Source organism: Ptychodera flava, chromosome 9 (assembly GCF_041260155.1).
Source record: "Ptychodera flava strain L36383 chromosome 9, AS_Pfla_20210202, whole genome shotgun sequence".
Taxonomy (NCBI): Eukaryota; Metazoa; Hemichordata; class Enteropneusta; family Ptychoderidae; genus Ptychodera; species Ptychodera flava.
The window spans coordinates 27,903,678-27,927,826 of NC_091936.1; the positions used below are offsets into that span (position 1 = coordinate 27,903,678).

The following is a 24,149-nucleotide window of genomic DNA, read 5'->3' on the forward strand; positions in this document are numbered from 1 at the left end:
CACATGTGGCACCCGCCATTTATCATTCTGTAAGTCAAATAGGAAGTGATCACCAACTAAGGTCCAATGTCACTGATGCCATCGGCGATCATTTGTCGAAGAGAGATGCTGTATTTATCTACCGGCTTAAAAAAGGCATGTGATACTATCAACCATGATGTACTTCAAAAAGCTCAAATTTTATGGGATAAGAGGATATCCATTACTTTGAAATCGAAATTATTTTGAAAACTGCAAGCATTCATTTGTAATACCGGTAGATGGAAAAGTGTCGGAACCATGTCAATCGAGTGTGAAGTTCAAACAGGGCTCAATTCTAGGGCCCACTTATTTTATCATATGTTAACGATATGAATAGATCTACTGGATATTTTAATTTCAGACTTTTTGCTGATGATACAAATATTTTTAAATCTTTAAACTCTCAAACACTACATCTCAATCACATTCATGGATATCATAAAACCAACAATAGATGCATGATGAACAAACGAAGTGTTAACACAGAAAAACCCTAATTTATGTTTATTACAACGATTGTATTTTTCATTATTTCTTCATCTCTGACATCTATTTTCCTTAAAGGTATACAGTCATCTGTAATCTAAATATGCCCATACATGGTCATAGGGGCGTTCCTAGGTGTTCAAAATGCCCATGTGAGGGCGCTGTTTTTAAAAAGCGGCCACCCGCTTAAAATCTGTGATTGGTTAGATTTTCTCTTTTCATGGTAACTGTGGCAAAATGGAACAGGTTACAGTATACCTTTAATAGCCTCATAGTTTATTGTTATTAGTTGATCGTGGGCCATGGACTCGACTAGTCCTGATCGTTGGGTAAAACGTTTTTTAGCTCCCTGTCCTAATGGACTATTTCTACGGTCCAAAGCAGATGAAGTTTCATTTTCACCGTAATACTCCCCTTTTCACTTTCTGTTGTATTTGTATCCGGCTAATAAATAAACAATTTAATTGTGTGAAATGGTTAACCACAGATGTAAGCTTATATTCGTTTTCAATAAAAAGGAGGTGACATGAGAAGTGGTTCCTTACCCTTCCACTCCATTTTCGCTATGTATAGATCCAACCATAGCACAGGAAACATTAGGGTTAAATCTAAGTCTGGAGGGAAAAGGGGTTACAGTACGTACAATTTGAATGTCACATCTGGGCAAGGTATTCTGGTTCTTGATAGTGTCTTCTCCTTCAGGACAAAAGGATGAACTATTGTACCATATTTAATATTGCAATAGGTGTGACAGGGCTAATTATAATCGACGAAATAGCGAAACTGCGAAATGGCGAAATAGCGAAATGAGGGACTGGACAGAAATTACCAGGAGGGAGGGCTGGTGTTGTCACGAATTAATGAGGTTCAGGATGTGACGCCATTAGGTGCCTCATCCCACCAAATATGAAGGTTGTAGCTCTTGAAGTTACTGATTTCTAGGCATATTGATGAAATCAAGGTCAAAGGTCATCCTGGTAACGTTAAATTTTGGCGGAAAACTTTGCTTACATAATCATCGCTGTCCACAAATATCAGATCTCTAGCTCTATTGGCTAGCCTTAAATTTCATAATTGTATAATAAATGAGGTACAGGATGATGAGAGTCAAAGGTCACCAGAAACTCCAAATTTTAGTTATATGGTTTCATCCCTTACCGGTCATTTTTCAATATACACCAGCCCTCTCGGACTGTATGTAGGAAACGATATAGTCATAGCTTTGCTGCAAGGTCTAGGGCAGGTCAAAGGTCATAGAAAATTCAGAAAAAATAATACTTTCAAAATCTTCACCGCAAGATTAATGTGGACGTGGTTTGAGACATTGATGTTTGCGATGTAGCAGCCTGGCCATATGGTCTACAAAGTGAATGTACAGAAATTTGATTGATCAAGTATTATACAAATGAGGTCAATTTTAACTTTAAAATCCAAGATGGCCACAAGAAAAAAGGGTCTAAATATTACTGATGTGGACTGTGACATGTAGGGGAAGGTCACTGTTGGTGTGCATGAAAATAGGGGAGGTCACCAACACTTTTGAAGGGTCACTATTTTACGCATAGGGTCATTTTGAAAAAATGCCGGCCCTCCCTCCCCTTAATTTCCCTCACTTCCCTTACTCACATGAGGGCGCTGTAATGATGAGACAATGGAGAGCTAATATGGCGCAAGTGTTACATCGAATCGACCCTCTGTTTGCTGCCGGCTTTGTTCATTCTATGTATTTCAGTTTCTCACTTTTTCTTTATAAATATTTGAATTTTCTACTCAGTTTCTTTATTTCTTCATTTCGCTATTTCGCCATTTTGCAGTTTCGCTATTTCAGGTGCAGCCAACGGAGCTGTTCATCGAAAAAGCTGTTCCAGGAGCAATTTTTGAGGGCAGGGGAAATTTTAATTTTGCTAGGGCAGGGGACATGTTTTTAAGTGGCAGGGGAGCAAATTTTAGTTTTTAGCTACTATAGACTATAGTCTATAGAAGCTATTGGGATGGGTATCCGTCCGGCGTCCGTCGTCAGTCTGTATGTATGTATGTATGTATGTCCGTTTGTGAGGCGTCCGTCCACTCAAATATCTTGAGAACCGCAGTAGTTACTGATTTGATATTGTTGTGTAGATTAAAAATATGATTTTGAGAAACTATTTTTTTTAATTTTTTGATATTGTTGAAAATAGGCAAATTAATGCCAAAAAAGGTGTTTTGGTAAAAAATCTTCTTCTTCATAACCGCTGGTCAGACAGCTTTGTTATTTGGTATACAGGTCCCTAGGGGTAACCCAACTTAGATTTGTTCAAATTGTGATGAAATATGCAAATGTGTATTTTTAAGGAATTTTTTTGTCATTTTTGGTCAAAATTTGACTTACATTGTATGTAATTCTTGTACTGTATAAACCCTATCAATTCACCCAGAAAAAATAATTAATATGATTTTAAATAATTGAATTAATTAGGAAATCATCAAAGCCAAAATAATTTTATTGTAGAATTATCAGAAAGTTCAACTTTTTCTGACAGTTCATAGTGAAATGCTTACCATCTTGGAGGATTAAAACATGTAAAGGCAACTTTCCTGAATCCCAACTTTGACATATTCTGAACCGTCATTTATTGTGCCCTGTATGTTATCTAAAAGAAATTGCTCAAAATAGTCAATAGAGATAGAGATAGAGAAAGTTCTAATTTCCATTTATGGTTGACTTGGTAAGGATAAAATAAAATTACGTTTTGAGGAAAAAAATAGAGTGGTCAATTAAAAGAGTGGTCAAAGTGATAGGGTTTTTATGGTAAAGCTGGGCTGTAAGATTCCTCGTGCTATTTATAGCAATTATGCAATCTGTGTAAACAGTGCAATGAAAGTTACAGAGTCCTTATAATGCTTTTGATGACCTTGAACTTCTTAAGTTTCAAACATTTGTATCTTCAGTGTGCTTTCTCTGAGTATGTACAGTCTCAACTTATTCAACAGAACTCACAATGTTAATCAAAGATATCTACCTTCTTCATCAATACATGAGTCACAAAAGGTTATTCTCTACATAACACAGCAGAGCTCTGTCAACTGTTGAGTTGCTTGTTCTTTCAAAACTGCTGGTCAGACATTGGTTTACAAGTCCCTAGGATGACCTAAGTGAGATAATTTCATACAGTCAGGAAATACTTAATTTAGTATCCATGTCTATAGTAGCTTCAGGGACATTGGCCCTATGTTTTTGTAGGGCAGGGAAGATATCGTTAATTGTCCTGGGAACAGGGCTTGGCGAAAACGAGGAGAGGGAAAGCTACTTTTAAAATGGGGACAGGGGAAGTTGAGCCATGGTGTTTCCGGGGATTGGGACACAGGGCAAGTACTTATAACTTCTCATGTCTGCAAGGGAATGAATAAGAATTGAAATAATTAACTGAAAAATGCATGCAACATCTTCAATGGGACATCAGTATCACTATTCACTAATCTATGGAAGACCGGTCGCCACATGCGACATGCGAGTTTTTAAAACTGCGATCTGCGGTTATGTCGCATGTCGTGACCGGTCTTCCATACTAACCTTTCCAAAGGGATGTGACTTAATAACTGCCCATGCTATACCATGGTAGATGATACATTTTTTCCCTGCCGCAAATAAAATGATCGTCTCACCACCACCTTAGATGGTGTAATGGGTTTTGCAATTGGCTCATTTACGATTTCAAAGGACTGACATCGTACAACGGCAAAAAATAACCCGGGCATTTTAAACCTTTGTTAAGACCTCAAAGGTGTCCGTGACCTCAAACGTGTCCCCATGCGGAATGTGCAGTATGATAGGGGTTAAACCCAAGTCTGACAATACCCAACGCATAATGGGACGCTTTTGTGGTCACATGGACATTTTTGAAGTAATATTAGCTGCTATATAATACTTCAAGTTAGATAAAAATATACAAAAATTAGGGCTGAGAACAAAATTAACAAAGGGGGGGGGGCTAAATGTCTCAAACAACAGATCAGTACTGAGGACATAAAGTTCTACAGATATGAATAAAAATTTCATTCGACTGCAAGGAAACCCAGTTCAACCGAAAATAAAGGGATACCTTTGAGGTCAGGGACACACTTAGGGTCTTAAAAAACGAAGTGGGAAAAAAATGGTATTGACATGACTTTAGAAATTGCCGGAAATTAACTCATCAGCGGTGAGACGGTCATTTTATTTGTCATTATTGACTATGGCATGGCATAGGCAGTCATTAAGTCACATTCCTTGTGGGAGTATAATTGGTAGTGATACTGACGTCTTGAATACGTTGCATGTCTTGTTCAGTCAGTTATTTCAATTCTTATTCAATTTATTGCTTTCTCTTATATTTATTTGTTTATTTAATTTGTTTGTTTGTTCATCCTGGCTTCCCTGTGATTCTACACACTTTATATAGTACTCAGTACCTCAATCAATGAAGGAACATTGGTACAGTTTTTGAGAATCAGTTAGGACACATAAACATGGAATAGATGAAAGTTTAAGGTAGAACACCCCTGTGTACAGATATTCGTAATCTCATATCTTTACAATATTTTGCTTGTATTTACTTATTTTGAAGCTTATGGAGTAAATAGATTTTTCACCTTCTTGCTTTGCAAATCCAAACAGTGGCCCCAAATTTATTCTTAATTTTGAAAGAGAATGGTTTAAAGTTTCCTGGCTGAAAGTTTCAAAAAGTATTCAAGTCTTTCTATTACAGGGTGTCTGCTACCTTTATCTGATATCTATCACAAAACCCAAATCACATTCGATACAAACAGACGCTAGTCCTTGGCTTTGATTTATTTTTGCATCATTTAATAAGTTATCTATGTCATTCTGCTGACAGTAGCATGTTCCCTCTCAGCGTAACAATTATCTATTCTTGCAATTCCAGGAAGGGATATGACTTGAAAAGTCCATAATGCAATGGGAGTGTTGAAATCTACATTCATTCTACAAGCAGGGCATGATGCCCCTACAAGACAACGCCTCTTGACATTGACGTCAGAAGAAAGACAAAAGAGATTACATAACTGCAAATGAATATAAGATAAAATATTGTGACTGTATCACTTTCCATGGGTACAAAGATTCAAAACTCCCTCCAGGTGACAAATCTGTGATCTTATTACAGGTGGCAGGGTTGGCGAGATAAAAAATATACACTGCGATAAAAAAAGTGAAAAAAAAAGAGACCCTAACATTAATCACTTATAAATTTAAAGATCTGATATGCATAAATTGTGTAATTTCATAAATTATCCTCAAAGGAAGATCTGCTGTGTGAAATCTGATTCACACTGACATTATACTGGCAGAACAAGACCACGCTTGCAAACTTTATTCCAAAGCGAATGAATGAGTACCTGTGACACAGATGAAGTACAGTGCCAGTGAAAACAAGCCATTTTTTTTGAACTATAATGTTTTTACTGAGCCACGGTCCCAAAGCCTGACCCTAAACCTAACGCCTCTTGGGTTTACCATTGATCTATGCGAAGTGCTGTCTGTGTTTTCCTGATCTTAAGGTAAAAATGCACCTCGAGGACAGGTATTTGAACTTTCAGACTTTTCCAATTCTTTTCAAGTCTACCACTTGTTGGGGCTCATTTTGAAGCAAATGGAGAAATTTTCACCGTCTTAATTTCGTGAAAATTTCAAATTCTGTTTTTCTCCATAGAGTTAACACAGGGATGTCGGCCATTTTGAATTTCAAATGTTGGTAGATCTTTGGAAATTTGTTTCTCAATACTAAAATTTGCACAGTGAGCCCTGATATTTACGCTTGGTTTTGAAAGAGAATGGTTGAAAGATTCCTTGAGGAAAGTTTGAGCAAAAATAAGTCTTCCACTTTCGAGGTGCATACTACCTTAACTCTTGTGATAACTGTGTCACTCTGAATGTCTTGCAGTGGTATGGTTAGCTGTGTACAGAAGGTGATTGTGCTTAATTGTGCTGATATTAGACGAGGAGTTTTGTGAAATTTAAGACTTCATCAGCAAGTGAAGAAAATGAAATCTCCCTCAAGGAAGCCATGCTGAGGTATACGGCCAAGATACACGTTTGATTAAAAACTCACTGAAAAATTCCCACAAAGAGTTAGCATGCGGAGAGATTAATGAGTACAGTTCGATATATAAAACACTACTGAATTCTTGTCTCTCAGTTTATTGTTTTGATGTTGTCAAGTCTACCGCCCAACTGCAAGGTTTACTTGGTGCATTCTGTGTATACATGATAATCATGGAATGAAGCCTGCGGCAAAATTAAGATGAAGTTCTCGATAATGCCGAATGATCAACACAATTCTGCACTGACAAGTCTCCACACTTTGCAGGACATGACATCAACCTCTACCGGGTCACACGTTTCTTTTCCACTTTACACTGTACAGTAATGTCCTCTTTCAATATTTACACTTGCTGCCATGCTCTTCATTGGTTAGCTGATAGTTAGCTGTGCAAATCCTATGAGTGCCTTGTCATCAGGAACTTCGTTGGCTTCACATCCTGATCTCTGAAAAAAAAAATAATAATAATAATAATATCCAGATTCATTTGTTTAAACCATCGTCTGATATGCAGAAGGCAAATTGCAGGATGAGGTATATCCCTGTCACTCCTTGGTATGGTACAGGTTGTGAGGAGTGAGGGGTCTTGGAAAATTGAAACCAGCGAAAAATGTAAAATTTGCCATATGACTGATTCATAATCACACATGTTTCTGAATTGCAAAAGGCTTGGCCTATTCTGGCAGCATGTCGATTCTTTGCTGTCAAAACTTGATATTCAAATTTCTGTAGATTTCCATATTATTGTATTACCGGTAGGTTATAAACCACTTCATGAATCTTTGTTGATTAGATTTGTCAATTTGATCATCACGCTTGCAAAGTATTGTATCTTTTCTTCGTGGGTCAATTTTAGAAAAGACAAGGACTGCCAAAGATCGGTACTATTGTACGATGTGTTTCGTAACTACCTGCATTTTAGTTATGTGATTCAGAAATTTACTAACTATCGAAAGTTCATTGTCTTTTGGAAAAGAATACTTGTGTAATTTTTGATAAAATTGTAGAGGACAAGAGATAGAACAATACCAATGACTGTAAATATAAGAATCTATTTTTCTTCTTGAACAATTAATAATATATTTAACAAGCAATGTACAATTTTTATGATAGAAATAAATATATATATATTTTAAAAAAAAGGAGTGAGGGGCCTTGCTTGAGGGTGAAACGCCACAGCATGAATCATGATTGAATCTAAAAGAGATTATACTCTGATAGCAAGTTTGGAGCATAGGCCACAGCACAACAATGACTCTATCATTGACAAATCAACTATTTCACTTTTGCTCGATTTTTTTGTATAAGTTTTGTACAAACACGCTGAGACTTGTAGCTCTGTACATACTGATACCATCGCCTGAAAGACCACGACACAGGTCTATGTGAGCGGAGCCAGAGTGGTCACCGGTAAATATGAATTTCTAAGTAATTCTTCCTGTGTAGGAATTTGAGCTGATCATGAACGAACTGAACTATATACCCCATTTGTCAAAGAAATCTTCATTTTTTAACCCTTTGAACCCTGCTCGGAAAAAAATGTCAGTATGATGTCATAGGTCACCGGGGGGTCAGGGTGCAAAGGGTTAAAAGCTGACAACAACAGTGGACCTGAGAAGAATAATTTGGAGAGAGAGCAAATTGGAAATATTATGGACCAGTCTCAGCTCTTATGTAACCGTAGCGACATGTTACCTTAGAGGTATTAGAGAGAACACTTACCAATGCGAATGTAATAGACTTTGTCTTGGGTGGAGAGACTAAAATCTTCTGAAGATTTGCAGCAACTAATTTATCAGAAAAGAGAAGGAAAGATCTGAAATTCTCCTGATCTAGAAAGACTGTTAATAAAGTGAGCATTGTTTGGTATGGCAGTCCTGGATGGGAGTGTGTGTATGTGCGCATGGGAGGGATTGTGTGGGGATGTGACAGAGTAAGAAAAACATATCTCATGCACACAGAGGAGAAGTCTATTTGTTCTGACATGACATAATATTATATGTTTTGCACCGTGCTCAATTTTGTTACCAGAATGTTTTATTTCTTTGTGTCTCCACAAAAATTACCAAAGTCAAGTTCAAAACTAATTTGCCTTAAGCGAAATTTTTATGGTTCAACAGTAAAACATAAACACTTAGACTTACTATTAGCATTGAACAAACGAGACATCGAATAAAATGGAACTTGTGGGCAATACTTTGAAGGCCAAGCTCACTGAACGATTGGTTTGCTCTTCCATTAAATTCAATAAGGTAATTGTAAATTGCAAACAATCAAGAGGGAGAGGATTTTCAGTGTTCCATACAGTCAAAAACACTGGTCAACAATCAGCTACTGTATTTTGTTGCAACGTAGCGTAAATCACTCTGCTGTAGAATCATAATGTTGATCAGAGTATCCTGACATGCAGGCACTGGGAGTGGCGTTCAGGCAGTGATATACTCACCTACTATGACATCTTTGCCATCAACCAGTCCGGCAGCAACAAGTTCTTGTGAAATACCATCAGCTGTATCTTTACCAGGCGTAAAATCAAAACGGATGTCGTTCAGTTCTTTCCTGACATTCCTGCAATGAACACAAACATGGAAGTCATGATGTCTTCCCGACCTGTCATGTAGATTTAGCCCTACAAACCAAAAATTACTTTTTGAAATCATCATTTGTGACAAGTAAACAGTTTAAGCGCTAGTGATTGCTGTGTGACAGGATGTGGATTAAATTACAATGACTTGCCTGAGCCTCAAAACCAAGTGAATAGAACTTCCAGTTGTATTGGTAGAGGGCGCTGTTGCAGATGGAGCAGCAGCCGGTTGCACTGGTGGTGGACTTGCATGGGCATCATCACTTGATGATTCTTCTGATTGTTTCCTCTTGAATTCCTGCGAAACAAACATTTTTCACAAATAAACCGATTAGATTTGACCTCTTGGCAAAGAAATAATCATAAATTATTTCAAAAATGCAGAAAATTCATATCATTTCTTTTTGATATTACAGACTAAGCTATTAATTATAGATAATTAATTAAATAAGTACCATTAAAGCTACTTCCTCTCAGACTTGCGTATTTCCATATAAGGTAAAAGGGATGTGCTACACACATTTACCCAGGGTACATCAGCACCAGGACAAAGTTGCTTTTGGTGCATTGTTTTTTTGAGGCAACTAAAATGAAACTCTAATGTTTGGATCGCGACTAATTAGTACTATATTAGCAAAGAGCACTGTTCCAGTATGCAAATTCAGAGATCACGACTCATTCTCATGGACAATATTCACGATCAAATGACTTAAAATGACCTAGGATCAAATGACTTAAAATGGAGGGAAAATCAAGGCTAGAAAAACGAATTATGAAAAGTTTCTGCACAACTGGTTTGAAACAAATATTCAGAGATCATTATTTATGATACATCAGACTATCATGAAATGTATGCTGTAAACCTGGCTTAATGGTCCCCATAAGCCACACATATGGGCTGTCTCAAAGTATGCTGTAAACGCTGGCTTAATATTCCCCATAAGCCACACATACGGGCTGGCTCAAAGTATTGAGATACGATTGATCTACAATGATAAATTAACCTCTACTCACAGCTGCTGCCTTCTGAGCATCTTCAGCGGTCAGATGAGGACCAAATACATCACCTTTGACCCTGGGAGATCGGCCAAGACTTGCTGATTTCCCTTCTTCACTGTTTGCGTCTAACTCTTCATCCGACCATTCCCAACCACCATCTTCTGTCCTGTGTAATCTGCCACTTGATCCAGGAACTCGTTTCACCTTAAGAGACAGACAGTAAAAGGTCAGGGGTCAATTTACCAATACCAATTTATCATGAGTTAGGGATGTACTACTAGATTTTGTGAGAAGGAGACAGTCAGAGTTTGGACACACAGTTTTCCTGATGTTTGAAAATTTAACAAATTATTTTTTCTGATTTTGCACTGCAGGCATACTATATTTGTAAGCATTGACACGCTTTGACCTGAGAGAAGCAGCTGACTTACCTTCTGTGACCTTTGTGGCAGTGTTGGTGCTAGTGGTATCAGGGTCTGTTGTATATGATCTTTACCCTTGGCTTTCTTGAAGAACTGGCTCTTCAGCAACTCTGAAGCAGATGGCCTGTACAAAGAAAAAAACAAACATATGAAAACACGACACATGGTCATGTGAAAAAAGACTCAATGTATATCTTGGTTTTACTTCACAGACTTTGGAGGTTTCTTTTGTTTGCCATTAGATCCTGGGAAGAGAATTTTAGTAAATGCTTAAAAAGATTATCTTGTCAACTCTACTCTTCTTGCATGAAAATCTCCCCATGGGTAGAAAGTTACAAGTGTAAAGAATTCTAGGAAAAGTATGCATGCTTTGCCTTCTCTAAAAAATCACAGAAATACTCATTTATACATCCCCGCTTTGACTGCCTAACGATGTGTATCCTTTATGGCTGTAGCCACCTGTCAAAGCTAGTATATCGGTAAAATGGCGGCAATTCTGACTTCAAAGATCAGTGACATCATTCTCAGACTCAGTGTATTTTAATGAGTGGTGCTTTATCTGTATTGGCATAAGCAATGTGTCGTTACATTTCATTGTGCAAAAGACAGCCGGAAAAATACCACGCATACAGGATACACTTGTCTCCTGGTTAAACACACAATACGCTCATACATTTCTGCAAACATAAACTCCTTTATTCTAGGATGAATGTAGATAGATAGATGAGGAACATGTCGGGTTGTTCAGGGGCACTGGCTGGATAGATGAGAGCACAAAATGCATTCCTGTAAAAATTATTGTATTTGATGCTTGCAAAAGCAATTTTTAACATGCAGTTGCTCAAGCTGACATGAATATGGACCAAAGGACTGCAGACTAAATTTGGAACTTGTCATTTATATCCACAAGTGAGACATTGAATATCGACTGAAATGCCAGGTCACGTTTCAGGTGAAAAGTCACTGCATAATAGATTCGTGTGTACTGACATGACTGCCAAGCCCTCCACTGTATCCCCGATGGCTTTCTGGCATCAGAAATGCATCAAGCAACAAAGTGATATTCCGTTATCATTAATGCTGTAACTGTTTGCTATTCAGCACTTTGACTCTTGACTATTTTCCATGCAATACCATTTCAAGCTCCCATTGCTGCAATTTTTGATGTAGTTTTTTGTCAGTTTTGTTGGGTTTTTTAAAATACATTTACTTCAACTTGTCAATACAACATCTATGTGTGTAACATCTAATGTTACTGCTGACACCTGCATTTTAGTCCAGACTAGAATTCTTTTGCCAATAATAACATTGCCAGGGTTCTCAACGAGGGGATTTTGAGTGGTGGCCACCCCTCTGTTTCTTTTAAGCATTCTATTCATATGTTAATAACAATACAAAAGAATCAATTTTCATAACAAAAGATATGGAAATTAAACTGTCATGCAAATTGGTTGTCCCTCTGTTTTTTCCAAATTTTAGAGAGCACTGATTGGATATTAAGGACGAAGCGTTTTGATGGCAAGATCAGTGCTTAGTATTTCAACATACTTTAGGGGAGAAAATATGAAAATGTAATGGTTTAACAGAAGAAAAATAATGAAAATATCATTAAAAGTTTTATGTTATTGTCCCTCTAATGGAGCAAAGACAGCTTAATGGTTAATATAAAGTCTTTTGGCATTATCAATGGTATAGCTTTGAATACAATGCCTACAATGGCTTGTCAACTGTTTTATCATCTTGGTTAATGTGATGTTTTGTACAATATGTGATCACTTGTGCAACCAACCCTGTCAACGCACTGGTCACTGGTAAATATAAAACAAACAACCTTGAAAAACTGAAGTGTCTCAAAGGAATTAACGAACTGGAAAATCAATTTCCTATAATAAAAAAACATCAGGTGTTTTCCTAAGATTAAATTAGCCTTAGCAAATACAGGGGCAATATTAATTTGTATTTCCAACAGTTTGCCCAAACAACCTTCAATGAGAGTTTACGCTTCTGTATTAAATCTAATTTTCGAGGGCAACTTAGTATTAGTAAACTTGGTCACCCTAAATTTTGTAAAAGGGTGAAATTTTCTTCAGCAAAAATATACATTTAACCTAGGGAGGTTTGGAACTACAAATTGGAGAAAGTTACGTTTTTTCAGGACACACTGCGACTGAATAAAACGGTTGTATCGAGCAATTTTTAACAACTTTGAGGAAGAAAAATGTTGTTCAACTATGGCACACCGATGCTACATCTCATGATTTGACTCTGAACACCCCTGCACTGAAGTAGTATGATCCGTTAACTGTAGTGAGGTACAGGTGAACACACCGGGTATGGCCCACACAATGTAATGCTAAACATATGTTACACTGAGGAGTATTTCATCTCTGTGTCCTTACCGTTTATCCGGGTCTTTCTGCAAACATTTGTAAATCATTTTCTTGAAATCTTTACTGTATTTCTTGTATTCATCCTTGTTATCAATGCCTGTTTCTAAGGTTGGCGGATCATTCTGGAGAGTCAGCATCAAAACCTGTAGATGATAAATATCAAAATATTGTAAAATTAAATAACATTACAAATTCATAGAGAACATATGCAATAATTATGCTTCCTATTCTCCAAGTCATTCAAATTTCTGGAACATTCCATAAGTTTTGTTGCAGTTTTACCTGGAGTATTTGAGGTCAAAATTCCATTTTTCAGGGGGATATCACAGAGTAGTATTGTCCAATTTTTTTTATATTAATCAACATTTTACATCAACATTGGCAGGAGCATAAATTTTCCACAACTCTCAATCTGGAAATTTTATTTTTTTTTAGGGCTTTCCAGTATAATTCCAGGAATGGTTTGAAATTCAAAGATTTTTCAAGAGAGTATTAACCCCTTTTTGCCTGTCATGGAAATGTTTTAAATCTTTCAATTGCTCCTGTCCTGTGAATTGACTTAGATACACTTAAGGGTTGGGAGAATGCTTGTTCTCTCCATGGGTAAGCAATTATTTTTCTGTGGTCTCCTAAAGGCCGGGGACTTGATCCCTGGGATCAAGTTTGTTCTAGTCAGCAAGAGGATTATGGAAGTGTCATAGCTTTTTGTTTTCCATCGAAATTGTAATGTAGTAAGTCAATTTCCTGGCCAGTCAATATGACGCCTGACATAGTCCTTTATTATAAAATAAGCTTGCAAAATTAGTATAACTGGATGGTAGGAAATAAAATTTTACTGATTACTTTTTTTGAATGATAAGATCGTCCAATAAATGAACAAAAATACTCCGCTGTCACGCCCCCCCCCAAAACAGCTGCCCTGTTCCATTCATAGAAATGCCATTGAATGAATGAGTTGTCAGGGTAACTGTGCCATACTGGCTTACCTTCATGGGTGGATACTTAGCATACGGTGCTGTCCCAGTTGCTAACTCTATGCCAGTGATACCAAAACTCCAGATATCTGCTTTAGTGTCATAACCTTTCACCTGGAGAACAAGGAGGGTGAAATAAAATGTCACAGCTGGCAAATCCTCACTTGAAATACCATAGTTGTAATGTTACTGGATAGCCGTTTCGTAGGGGGGGGCTGCATTGTAAGTCTTTCACAACCATATAATGGTACAACCTTATTTTTTTTCCCCATGATAAAGTTGGACCTCTTGAAGATAATGATGCTGAACAGATTCAAAATGGTGGAATTTTTTTCAAAGATCAAAATTAATTAGTCTTAATAAGTTACTTTATTTATAATTATTTGTTCCACAAACACTTAATTACTGAGATATTCAGAGGCCAAAGCAACGACTCTGAAACAACAAAATTGTGTGGAACACTTACACAAGTAGAGTTTCAGTAAACTGTAATACATATTTACTGTACCTTTCCGTGTACAGAATACCCATTTCATTGAATCTGTCAAAACTACACAAACACTGTGGTGAAGACATTTTTTTGTTTTTTTAGTTTTGGGGAGATTGGGTAAGAATAATTAGGGAGAGAAGTGGTTACTCATGGCTTTTGGTTCATACACTATTGGTAATAGTAATCATATTCAATATTAAATTCCACGATACAAATTGAAAGTCGCTCGTAAATGTTGCTTTGCAATGAAACTTCCACAAGACAAAGGGGTGTCTCTCACTTACTTGTTCCATGACTTCAGGAGCCATCCAGCATGGAGTCCCTACAAAGGTCCTTCTCACTTTATCCCTAGAGAGGTCGCCCCCTGTTGCAATCCAAGAGGCCACGCCAAAGTCAGCCAGTTGAATTTTGCCATCTTCACCAACCAAAATGTTGCCGGCTTTCACGTCCCTGGAATTTGTGAGAGCAAAAAGCGTCACTTTACTTTATTAGGAAAAACGAACAACGAAACAATGGTTGCATGAAATTTTTACAATATCTTTTTTTGACATATGATCTTCTGTCACGACAAAGTTGATATGTCCCAATATCTAAAATAAAAAAAATTCAAATTCAATACAGTCTTTTCTTTAAGAATGTGCTGACATTTACACATAAAATTCCTTTAGAATTTCTACATACTAGTAGTATGTGAGTATTTTTTGAATTAGGCAAATGTTTAAACTGTACCAGGGAGCAACATGACACTAAGTTGCCCATATCATATGCACTGATGGCAAGAACTTCAAATAAGGTGGGTTGTCAAGGCTAAAGTACGTTTGACCCTTTGAAGCCATGCAAATACTGCAATACAATGCACACAGAGAAGCTAGGGACCAATGTATTCCTTGTCTTGTGGCCGCAGTGCTTGACACAGAAAAAAGTGAATACGGGTATTGTGATGTCCGGGGGTAGATCTGGTTACGATGATATGACCTTCTCAACAATAGAGTAGTGGAATACAATGGATAATGGTTTGACTTTTGCCAAAACAATAAAAGAGGAAATTTGGGTTGAAGGACAGGCTATCAATGAGCTCTTTGATGGTTGAAGCTATTGGTAAATATAGGGGTATTGTATAGTGACTGTTGACATGAACCTGTGTGAATTGTTGCTTCTAACATCCAAATTTAGTCTACATACATTATTCCTCCCTCTCTGTCAAGGCAGTATACCTCAGAATTGCCAGGTTGAATTTTGTTAAAAGGACGCCTTGTTTTGAGTGAAGCCTTGATGCAGTCTTTCCAACAACAGGTTCTGTTTAATTTAATGTGACATGTCTCCAACGCCCATCAACAGTTTGGATAAAGAAAGTTCTTTTTTGAAATATGACTACAACTACTACACTTAGCTGACTTTGCTTTAAATTTGGAGTATTTTCGGTGATCTTAAAGGGACAAAGTGGGCCATTTTTCATGAATTTTGTTTGATGTGAGATACTATTGTTATTGTATTGTTTGAAAAGTTGAAAGATACTGAATGAATGGGTGACCATGCATATATTCGACCCCGGGTTTTGACAAATGAAACCATCGCAAACATGAATTAATGGTCATGACCATTAATTCATTTTGCGATGGTTTCGTTTATCGTGTCTAAAACTGCAGTCAAATATATGCATGGTCACCCATTCATTCAGTATCTTTCAACTTTTCAAACAATATAAGTAGTATCTCATATCAAACAAAATTCATGGGCCGACTTTGTCCCTTTAAAGGCCAAATACAAATCAATTTAAAATATTCACCTCGGCAAAAAATGAAGATTTAATAAAACAATGAAAAGGATAAGTATAAGCAGTAAACAACATTTGTAAACTTTTATAATATTTTTGCGCTAGGCTCACATGTTGTTGCCAAGGAAACTATACACTACTCACCTATGAATTTGACCATTATCATGGAGATATTCCAAACCACTCAGGACTTCTTTTAGAATTGTTGCTATGGTAACCTCATCCAAAACCCCGCCTTTATTTTTCCCTTGCTTGATCAGATACTTAATAATATCTAGAACTGAACCTGTGTGCAAAGATATTTATGCATTGTAATAAATTATTCAAGATGATTGATATTTAATGGTCTCCGTGGAAAAATCTCATACTGTTGTTTCCCATTTACTTCAATTTTCCAGCATCATTCATAGAAGTTGCAATGTTAAATGTTTATTTTGGGAATAATATGCCACAGTGAGACTGTTTACTTTTGCTGGTACTGCCTGTTTGGAAATGATGATAGAATAATAATCTATTATAGGACAGTGCCACTATTAAAGGAAAAAAGGTTATTTTTAGAAGCGGCTTTATTTTGCACTATGGCACTTGTAAACATTCTTATCACCTGAAAGAACAGTTAATACTGTATAAAAATAGATTGTTATATGCCAACCTGTCGGTTTAAAAGTGTTATAAATGGGATTGATTTTTTAAAATTCTTTTATGTATGCTATTTTTGATTTTCACAGTAGCACCTTGATTAGCGAAATCATAAATCAGTTCCACTACGGAGAACTAGGCAGAATAAATGTGTTCATATGTTTTTGAATTCTCTACAAGCTGTTGCATTGAATTGTCACTGCGACTATTGTGTTCAACATCACAGCTGAGGTGTGACTGAGGCTTGAGAGATATTGGTTGAATGCAAATAATTAATCATTTATACACAGAAATACAAAAATTAATATTTTACATAACAGACTGACTTCATATTATGTCATCAGTGTGTAGTTGGTAAATTCAGAAAACGTGATTTCATCAAGTCAGTGCATACTATGTACATTCAGAAAACATTTATGTCATCACTTATTGTGTACTATGTAAATTCACAAAATGTCGTGTCATCAATCAATGTGTAGTCTGTAAATTTGGAAAAGGTTACATCATCAGTCAGTGTGTACTTTGCAAATTCAGACAACAAGGTGTGGTGTTTAAATGTATCAATCTCTGAAATCAAAATTCATGGAAATCTAATACCTTTGGAAATCATTTTCCGACTATTCGCAAATTGTCAGATAAGGATGTAACGCTTACCTATGCTAAGTAGTTTCATCACCAGCCATAATTCATCCCGCACAACAAAGGATGTGTGATAATTCACAATAGATTCATGTTGGCATTGACTCATGGCTTGAATCTCTTTCTGAAAATTTCAAAGCAACAAAAGAAAGGAGTAAAGATGAGTACAGAATTGTGGAATGGCTTTTGTTTTCAGTTTTGTTTTCAGTTTTGTTGATGCATGTTCTATTTTTTTAACCCAGAAATAAAAGATAACTACAGACACTTATTACTTTTTTTCATACATTTTCCTGAAAACTGCATGATTCATTTGTCAAACAAAGCCACACAGAAAATGCACCAACAGTGACGAGTCCATTGAACGGAAAAGAATATTATATTATGATGTCACTTCAGTAACTTTGAAGTGCAAAGACATGATACCATCCTTCCATGATGAACACATCCATGGTATTTGAGCCAGTACAGTATATAAGAAAACATGTACTCAATAACACTGCCAAGTCTCTGGGATGAACTTTTTTGTTGACATTTGAATCAAGATGCATAATAAAGAGGTATATCATTGCCCTATTCTCCACAGTTGGGAAAAAAAGAGAGATGGCCAATTTACATAACAATATATGATTTGCATATGCGTTTGTTGTGAAATTTTACTCCATTTTTTATGGTTATCGACATATGAATAGAATGCTTGCATAACAGAGTGGTGGCCAACCAAAAATATCCCCTTGTGAAGAACCCTGTATTAGCAATCAAAAATAGGAAATACTGTCCTACTGTCACAAGTTAATTCTAAATATGGTTCACAGGGTAAAAGGAGGCCAACCATAGGCTTTTTCCTCAATCAAACCCAATCCAGCTTTTACACAGAGATATTTTGTAAGTTTCAGAGCATGGATCATGAAATGAAGCAGTGAACGCAGTCTTCATGATCAAACCTTTAAGACTGCAATAATTTCAGAGCTGATCATTTTTGCATTCTGCACATTTCATCACAAGAGTGAAACAGGAAACCATGGTTGAATAAAAGACTCGAAGCCATGGTTGACTGACAGACTCCAAAATTTATGTTGAAGAAAATTTTAAAAGAAACGGTAATGGCTGCCATCCTTGAAATTATTTGATAATACACTAAATTATTAATAAATAGTGGTCAATTACCAAACAAAATATACCCTGATAAAATATGTCTGAATGATGTTATCCTTTATAAGGGTGGTGGATTTTTTTAAATACTTGACATTGGTTTATTTCATCTGCGAAAGATAAGTGGGAGATAAGTAGGAGAAAAGCAGGAGATAAGTAGGAGAAAACAATTATGAGGCCACCAAACCTTTGACAAAACACTTGTCACGTGCATATTTCTACGGTATAGTATGATAATTATGGTCTGAAGGATAAAAAAATCCATACAACCTTGAACTCTGACAGAGTGTGACTGTGTTGTTAGTGAACCTCTTTCAATTAAAAATTTGTAATATTTTGATTGCTGCCTAGATGAGGTAGAGTTGTAAGTATGAATTTTATTTTTGCGGAGGAGTGCAAGTATGATTAGCGTTGCCATCAGTGGTTGGTGAGTGTTATAAAATTTTCAAGGTTGGTGAATGTTTTGCTCTATGCAATTTTCAACATGAAATACAAGTAGGCGTATAAGGGACACAAATGCTGGAAAACAGAAATAGATTTCTAGGACAAAGACAGTAATTCTTCTTTGCTTTCATTGAACTTGACACCACCAGAAAAATCATCCATGAAAACTGAAAAAAATGTGTACATATTTTATGTAGCTACTGAAATTTAGTGGTTCATAACTATGAACGAAGTAATCGGTTATCTCATGAAGTGTGCTTCGAGCGGTTGTAGTACTTATACTGAGTAACTGATGTATGTGTACATGTACTGTATCAACATTTCAAACCGTTGAACTGTAATTTTCTCTAGGAAAAGACAGATGACTTGATGGATTGAATATGTTATGGATACAATGTGGTACACCAGTTGTCTGTGTATGGTCGAAGCCACACAAATATTGCATTATCATGAGGATTGCAGATGACACTCACAATTTGGGGCAATTTAGAATGTAGACGATACTCACAACCCCTCTTTGGCTATGCAATGGGACTATGCCTTAGTCCCCGAACAATTTCTGTGCGCTCGCATACATGTAGCAAGGCCCGGTTTTGCTACCTACATGAATCCTGTGGGCCTCTGTCTGCTTATCAGTTGAGGGTATATCAACGTAGTGCAGACAACAGAAGCTGTGTGTCAAACCATGGATGTAAAAAATTTCCATGGTCAAACAAGGGGCTGTGAGCTGAGAGACAGTGCGGCTTCTAACTGACAGTTCTGACTTCTGTGAGTCAATTTTAAGGAAATTCTGAAAATGTCTCTGTATTGTCTCGGTACAAGAACATGTCATGCGTAAAATTTTCTAGTATTGAAAAGAGCTGTCTTGAGTCCGTGGTACATCAATGTAGCTTACGTGGCATATACTTGTGAGAGTCTAGTGTATGAGAGAACCATTTGTGGAACTAAGCCAAGAGGTGAACGCAGGTGTCTTGTCCCTGCCCTAAGGGCACTCATTGATTAGTATGGTGCATATCTTTAATTGGATGTAAGGTAGATTAGAATGAATGACACTGAGGCTTTTGAATTCAGTCGACAAATACCAAGTATTTTGTCACAAGCCAGTGACATGATGTCACTTGTATCTTTATGCAGTTGTTTGCTGACTAATGTCATGTTATCAGATTCAGTATTTTTCTACTGATATGCGAGTGTCACCAATGCTACGTAGTAACCTAATTATGATAACAGCAAGTGTTGCAGGCATCTAAGCGGACGGCTGTAGTACCAAGAACGTTGGATGTCTAGAACTTCACCCGCAAAGTCTGTGACCTTGTGATGGAGAGATTGTGCTTCCTGGAATAAAAACACTCAAAATTCACTTACTGTTAGTTCTTCCATGGTGGTGTTACATTTTTCTAGGTTAATCCTCTTGATGGCAACGTTTTCATTTCTCGGTTTGCAATGTGCCTCTTGAACGATGGCTGTAGCACCATAGCCTGGAGGGATAAAATGACTCCAGGTGGTTACTGTGGCAAAGTTGAAATTGTCCATCAAGCAATCTGTTTTCCGAGGGAGCCTCAGCTGAGAGTCAATCTCAGCTGGATTTATCTAATCTGTTCACCCCCAATTCACTGTGAACAGGTCCACAATCACTGTTCACAACAGTGGATCTGGGCCAAACCATGGTGGTGAAAGGGTTAAACAAACATGGGGCATAAAGAGCAAATATGTTGAATGTTGAAAAATTGGTAATAGCATTTGACACTCCTGTGGATAACGATCGTCTTTTGGCTAATTTTTTACACAGATCACCTGATGCATCTCTTTATTATTGAATTAATATATAAACCTCTCAAGTACAGCTTGATTGAGGTATTCCCTGACAGTAGTTGGTTTTTCTCTCCCCCCCCCATCCCCCCATTCTCTCCCTCTCTGTCTCTCTCTGTCTCTCTCTCAAAGAAATATCATAACCACAAGACGATTCTTATTTGATTTCATAGTTTTATCGACGACGTCTTCCTACCTCCATGGTTTTAGCACCATTAACCATTCGCTATTCATCCTTGATCACCATTCATTAACGATTGCATTGTCACATTAATATGTATGTTATACATGTTGACAGTATATAAACATTCACAAGGAATTACATGTAAAATTGTTCAAAGCCGGTTCAGTTTTGTTCGATGTCCTGACCATGGAACTTCGTGCAAACCACAATCTATAGGTTTCACGTTTTCACATAATAGTACAATTTACATTATAATGACACATGTATTGTTTGATGTATACGGCGCGTGCATTTCAATCATATCGCTGCATGGGCCCTAGGTTCAACGAACTGCAGCCGTTCTTTAATCAAAAAGACACCGTCGAAGTTTTGCCGATTGAATTTCTGACAGGGTGTCTGTACTCGGTGTAACAAAAATACGTACCTAAGACTTCCTTCAGTTCGTAATCGTCCCTATTTATCGGCCAGGGAACATTTCCGTGACCGCCGTCAGCCATGTTGGAGATATCTGTTCAGCAACGAGGCTCCGCTGCGGCTGACGGCTGACCTCGGTGACCTGGCAAAGGGTTGAAAGGTCGTCTGGGGATTTCCACCACCAACCGCGTCAACACATAAGGTAGATAAACTTAACTACCTCTTGTGAAATTTATTTCTTGGACTTTAGTACCTCCCCCAGCAGCAGCGTCATGCAGTTTTTGTTGAAGTTTACATCTTTGAGTGCTGTAATTTTTGCCTTATGGAGCAGTCATTATTTACGGTCAGGGGGTCGGAGGAATTTCATCGGAAACTCAGATATTTCGAGTAGGCCCTAAACCCCCCTTGCCAACCATGATTAATTTGAGGAATTTTGACTGACCCCCCCCCCCCCCCCACTTAGAAAAGGTAAAACCGATACATGTATATGTAACATTTACAAAAATACAGCAGTAAAGGCCTTTCAAATCCTGATGTAAGCTTACCGTGCTACATTGTCATTGGTTAGCTCATGACGGTTGAAAAAGGTGAGACCAAAAAGTGAAATTCAAAGTGACAACAAAATACAGATATAAAAGCTCACGCTAAAACCAATATCCAACCATATAGTACTGTTTAACTTGGATGGGTATCATGACAGGGTTTCACTAGGATATCTGACTGGACAGAATTTGAAAGTACAGGGAGGAGAACACGCGAGAGGCTGGGGAAAGTGTCAGAGGGGGCTGTCCCCTATCTTGCATGGAAAATTTTGAGAAATTGATGTGTGCAATGGTGCAGTCTGGTGCAATCTGAGAAGTGTTTTTAATTTCTTTTTTTTATTAAGTAAAACTGTTAGAACACCCTCGGGGAAGAGCACGAGAGGGGGCCCCCTCTCGTATCGAAAATTTTGAGAAATCGATGTGTGGAATGTGCAATCTAAGAGGTGTTCCAATTTATTTCACACAAAAAATTGAGTCAATTTTTTGAGTGACCCCCTAACATTCCTCCGACCCCCAGGCCGTAAATAATGACGGCTCCCTTACCGCATTTCTTCGGCTGACTCGCAGCGTGTTTGCAAGGTTATATCTGATTGGTCGATTGTCACTATTCACAGCCACTTAGGGAGTCTATTTGTATTGTTTTCATTATATTGGTAAGATTCAGCCACCCAATTGGATAACAGCTTCGAAATCGCTGCGAGTCGGCCCCATTTCCTGAGTGTTTTGTTGAGCAATAGCCTAAAGTAAAGTAAAGCACAAGACAGACAGTTTCTCTACTTTCTATGACTCTAAAGTAAGCGACTTCAAACTTGAATATAAGTGGAGGGCATGTTGCATAGACCGGGTAACATTTCACCTCGAATAACAATGATAATTTGAACCTTTCTGATTTCATAGTTAATACTTCTAATGACAAGATATGCTGTTGATGAAAAAAACCCCGATCTATTGAGTTGCAGTTGAAGTTGTAATAGCAACTGCAATGCTTCTGTAGCAAATGAAACGAGCATGGAGGTATTCCATGGTATGAGTAATATAATTACGTTATTAAAGTATAACAAGTATCTTTAACGAAGTTGAATTTTGCACAATTCTTTACCTTTACCACTCTTACGAGAGAGAGAGAGAGAGAGAGAGAGAGAGAGAGAGAGAGAGAGAGAGAGAGAGAGAGAGAGAGAGAGAGAATTTAAGAAAGAAATAATGAACTGTCCTATTAAAATACAGTCATGATAGAAAAGTTTCTTTTTCGCATCAATGAAGTTTTATTATCCTAGATTTGATGGTTTAAGTGAAAGAGAGAATTTTTCGTACATTTTAAAGATCAGATGACAAGCTGTCTCTCACATTGCAAAAACTGTTTCCCCCAAGCTAGCTGCAGGTCAAGACATTGGCGACAATGTATTATGCACTCTTTAGTGTTGTTCTTGCTGATACTGTACTTTCCGAAGTGTGTCGTTATGCCATAAAGTGAAATTGAAAGTGAAAGTTTAATTCAGAAGATCAAATAGTTGGGGTATTAAAGTGTCAAGGAAATCTAAAGTAAATAATTTTTATTAATGGATTCAAAGTTGTAAACATCGTCGCTAAATATGATGTTCCTGTCATTTGATTGTATATACTAATATAAAGTACGCAACTGCAGTGGAATCCTGTAGGATGTTCAAAATTGTGCCAAGTGATCTTGGAGGGCCTACCCTCTTCTCCGAGATCATTTGGCATAATAGGTCTTGGTTGCAACCTGGTGCGAATTTGGCATAAAGTCTGAATATCATTTAGGATTCCAGTGCAGTTGGAGCAAGTTACAGGAGGCTGTGCTTGATTTCTCCTAAGAGGTTAAATCAAGCTATAGGATCATCCATCGTTAAAATGAGGCGAATCACGGACATTCCATTTATGGAGGGACCATGGCTGAATATTATGTACCGGCAATACTTGACGATGTAAATGAGACAAGGGCTTGTAATATTTCACTTTCAATAAATTTCAAAGCATTGTCATTGAAGGAATAATTCACTCTCATCGTGGAAGGAGGGGGCAGTTTTGTGATCAAGCTTTACCTTTAAAAATGAATAACGGACTACAAGTCTTAAAGAGGAACATGGGACTTACATC

General features: G+C 37.2%; 1 protein-coding gene across 1 annotated transcript; it reads right to left on the minus strand.

Moving 5' to 3' along the window:
• Positions 1-5,307: 5,307 nt before the first annotated feature.
• On the minus strand, positions 5,308-21,653 carry LOC139140544 (serine/threonine-protein kinase OSR1-like). Its single transcript, XM_070709880.1, has 13 exons — positions 21,506-21,653; positions 20,454-20,566; positions 17,511-17,619; positions 16,362-16,503; positions 14,728-14,893; positions 13,966-14,067; positions 12,989-13,122; positions 10,599-10,713; positions 10,183-10,371; positions 9,321-9,466; positions 9,031-9,152; positions 8,307-8,371; positions 5,308-7,030 (listed from the first exon to the last, which is right to left on the minus strand). The coding sequence occupies exons 1-13, from the start codon at positions 21,576-21,578 to the stop codon at positions 6,956-6,958; spliced, it is 1,551 nt and encodes a 516-aa protein (XP_070565981.1). The 5' UTR covers positions 21,579-21,653; the 3' UTR covers positions 5,308-6,955.
• Between the last annotated feature and the right edge of the window lie 2,496 nt (positions 21,654-24,149).

Excerpts from the sequence above, each read along its gene's own strand:
- LOC139140544 (XM_070709880.1), bottom strand. The coding sequence starts at position 21,578 with ATGGCTGACGGCGGTCACGGAAATGTTCCCTGGCCGATAAATAGGGAC. Across the intron at positions 10,372-10,598 it reads TGCCACAAAGGTCACAGAAG|GTGAAACGAGTTCCTGGATC; the intron begins GTAAGTCAGCTG and ends CTGTCTCTTAAG. Across the intron at positions 8,372-9,030 it reads TGGCAAAGATGTCATAGTAG|TTGCTGCAAATCTTCAGAAG; the intron begins GTGAGTATATCA and ends CTGATAAATTAG.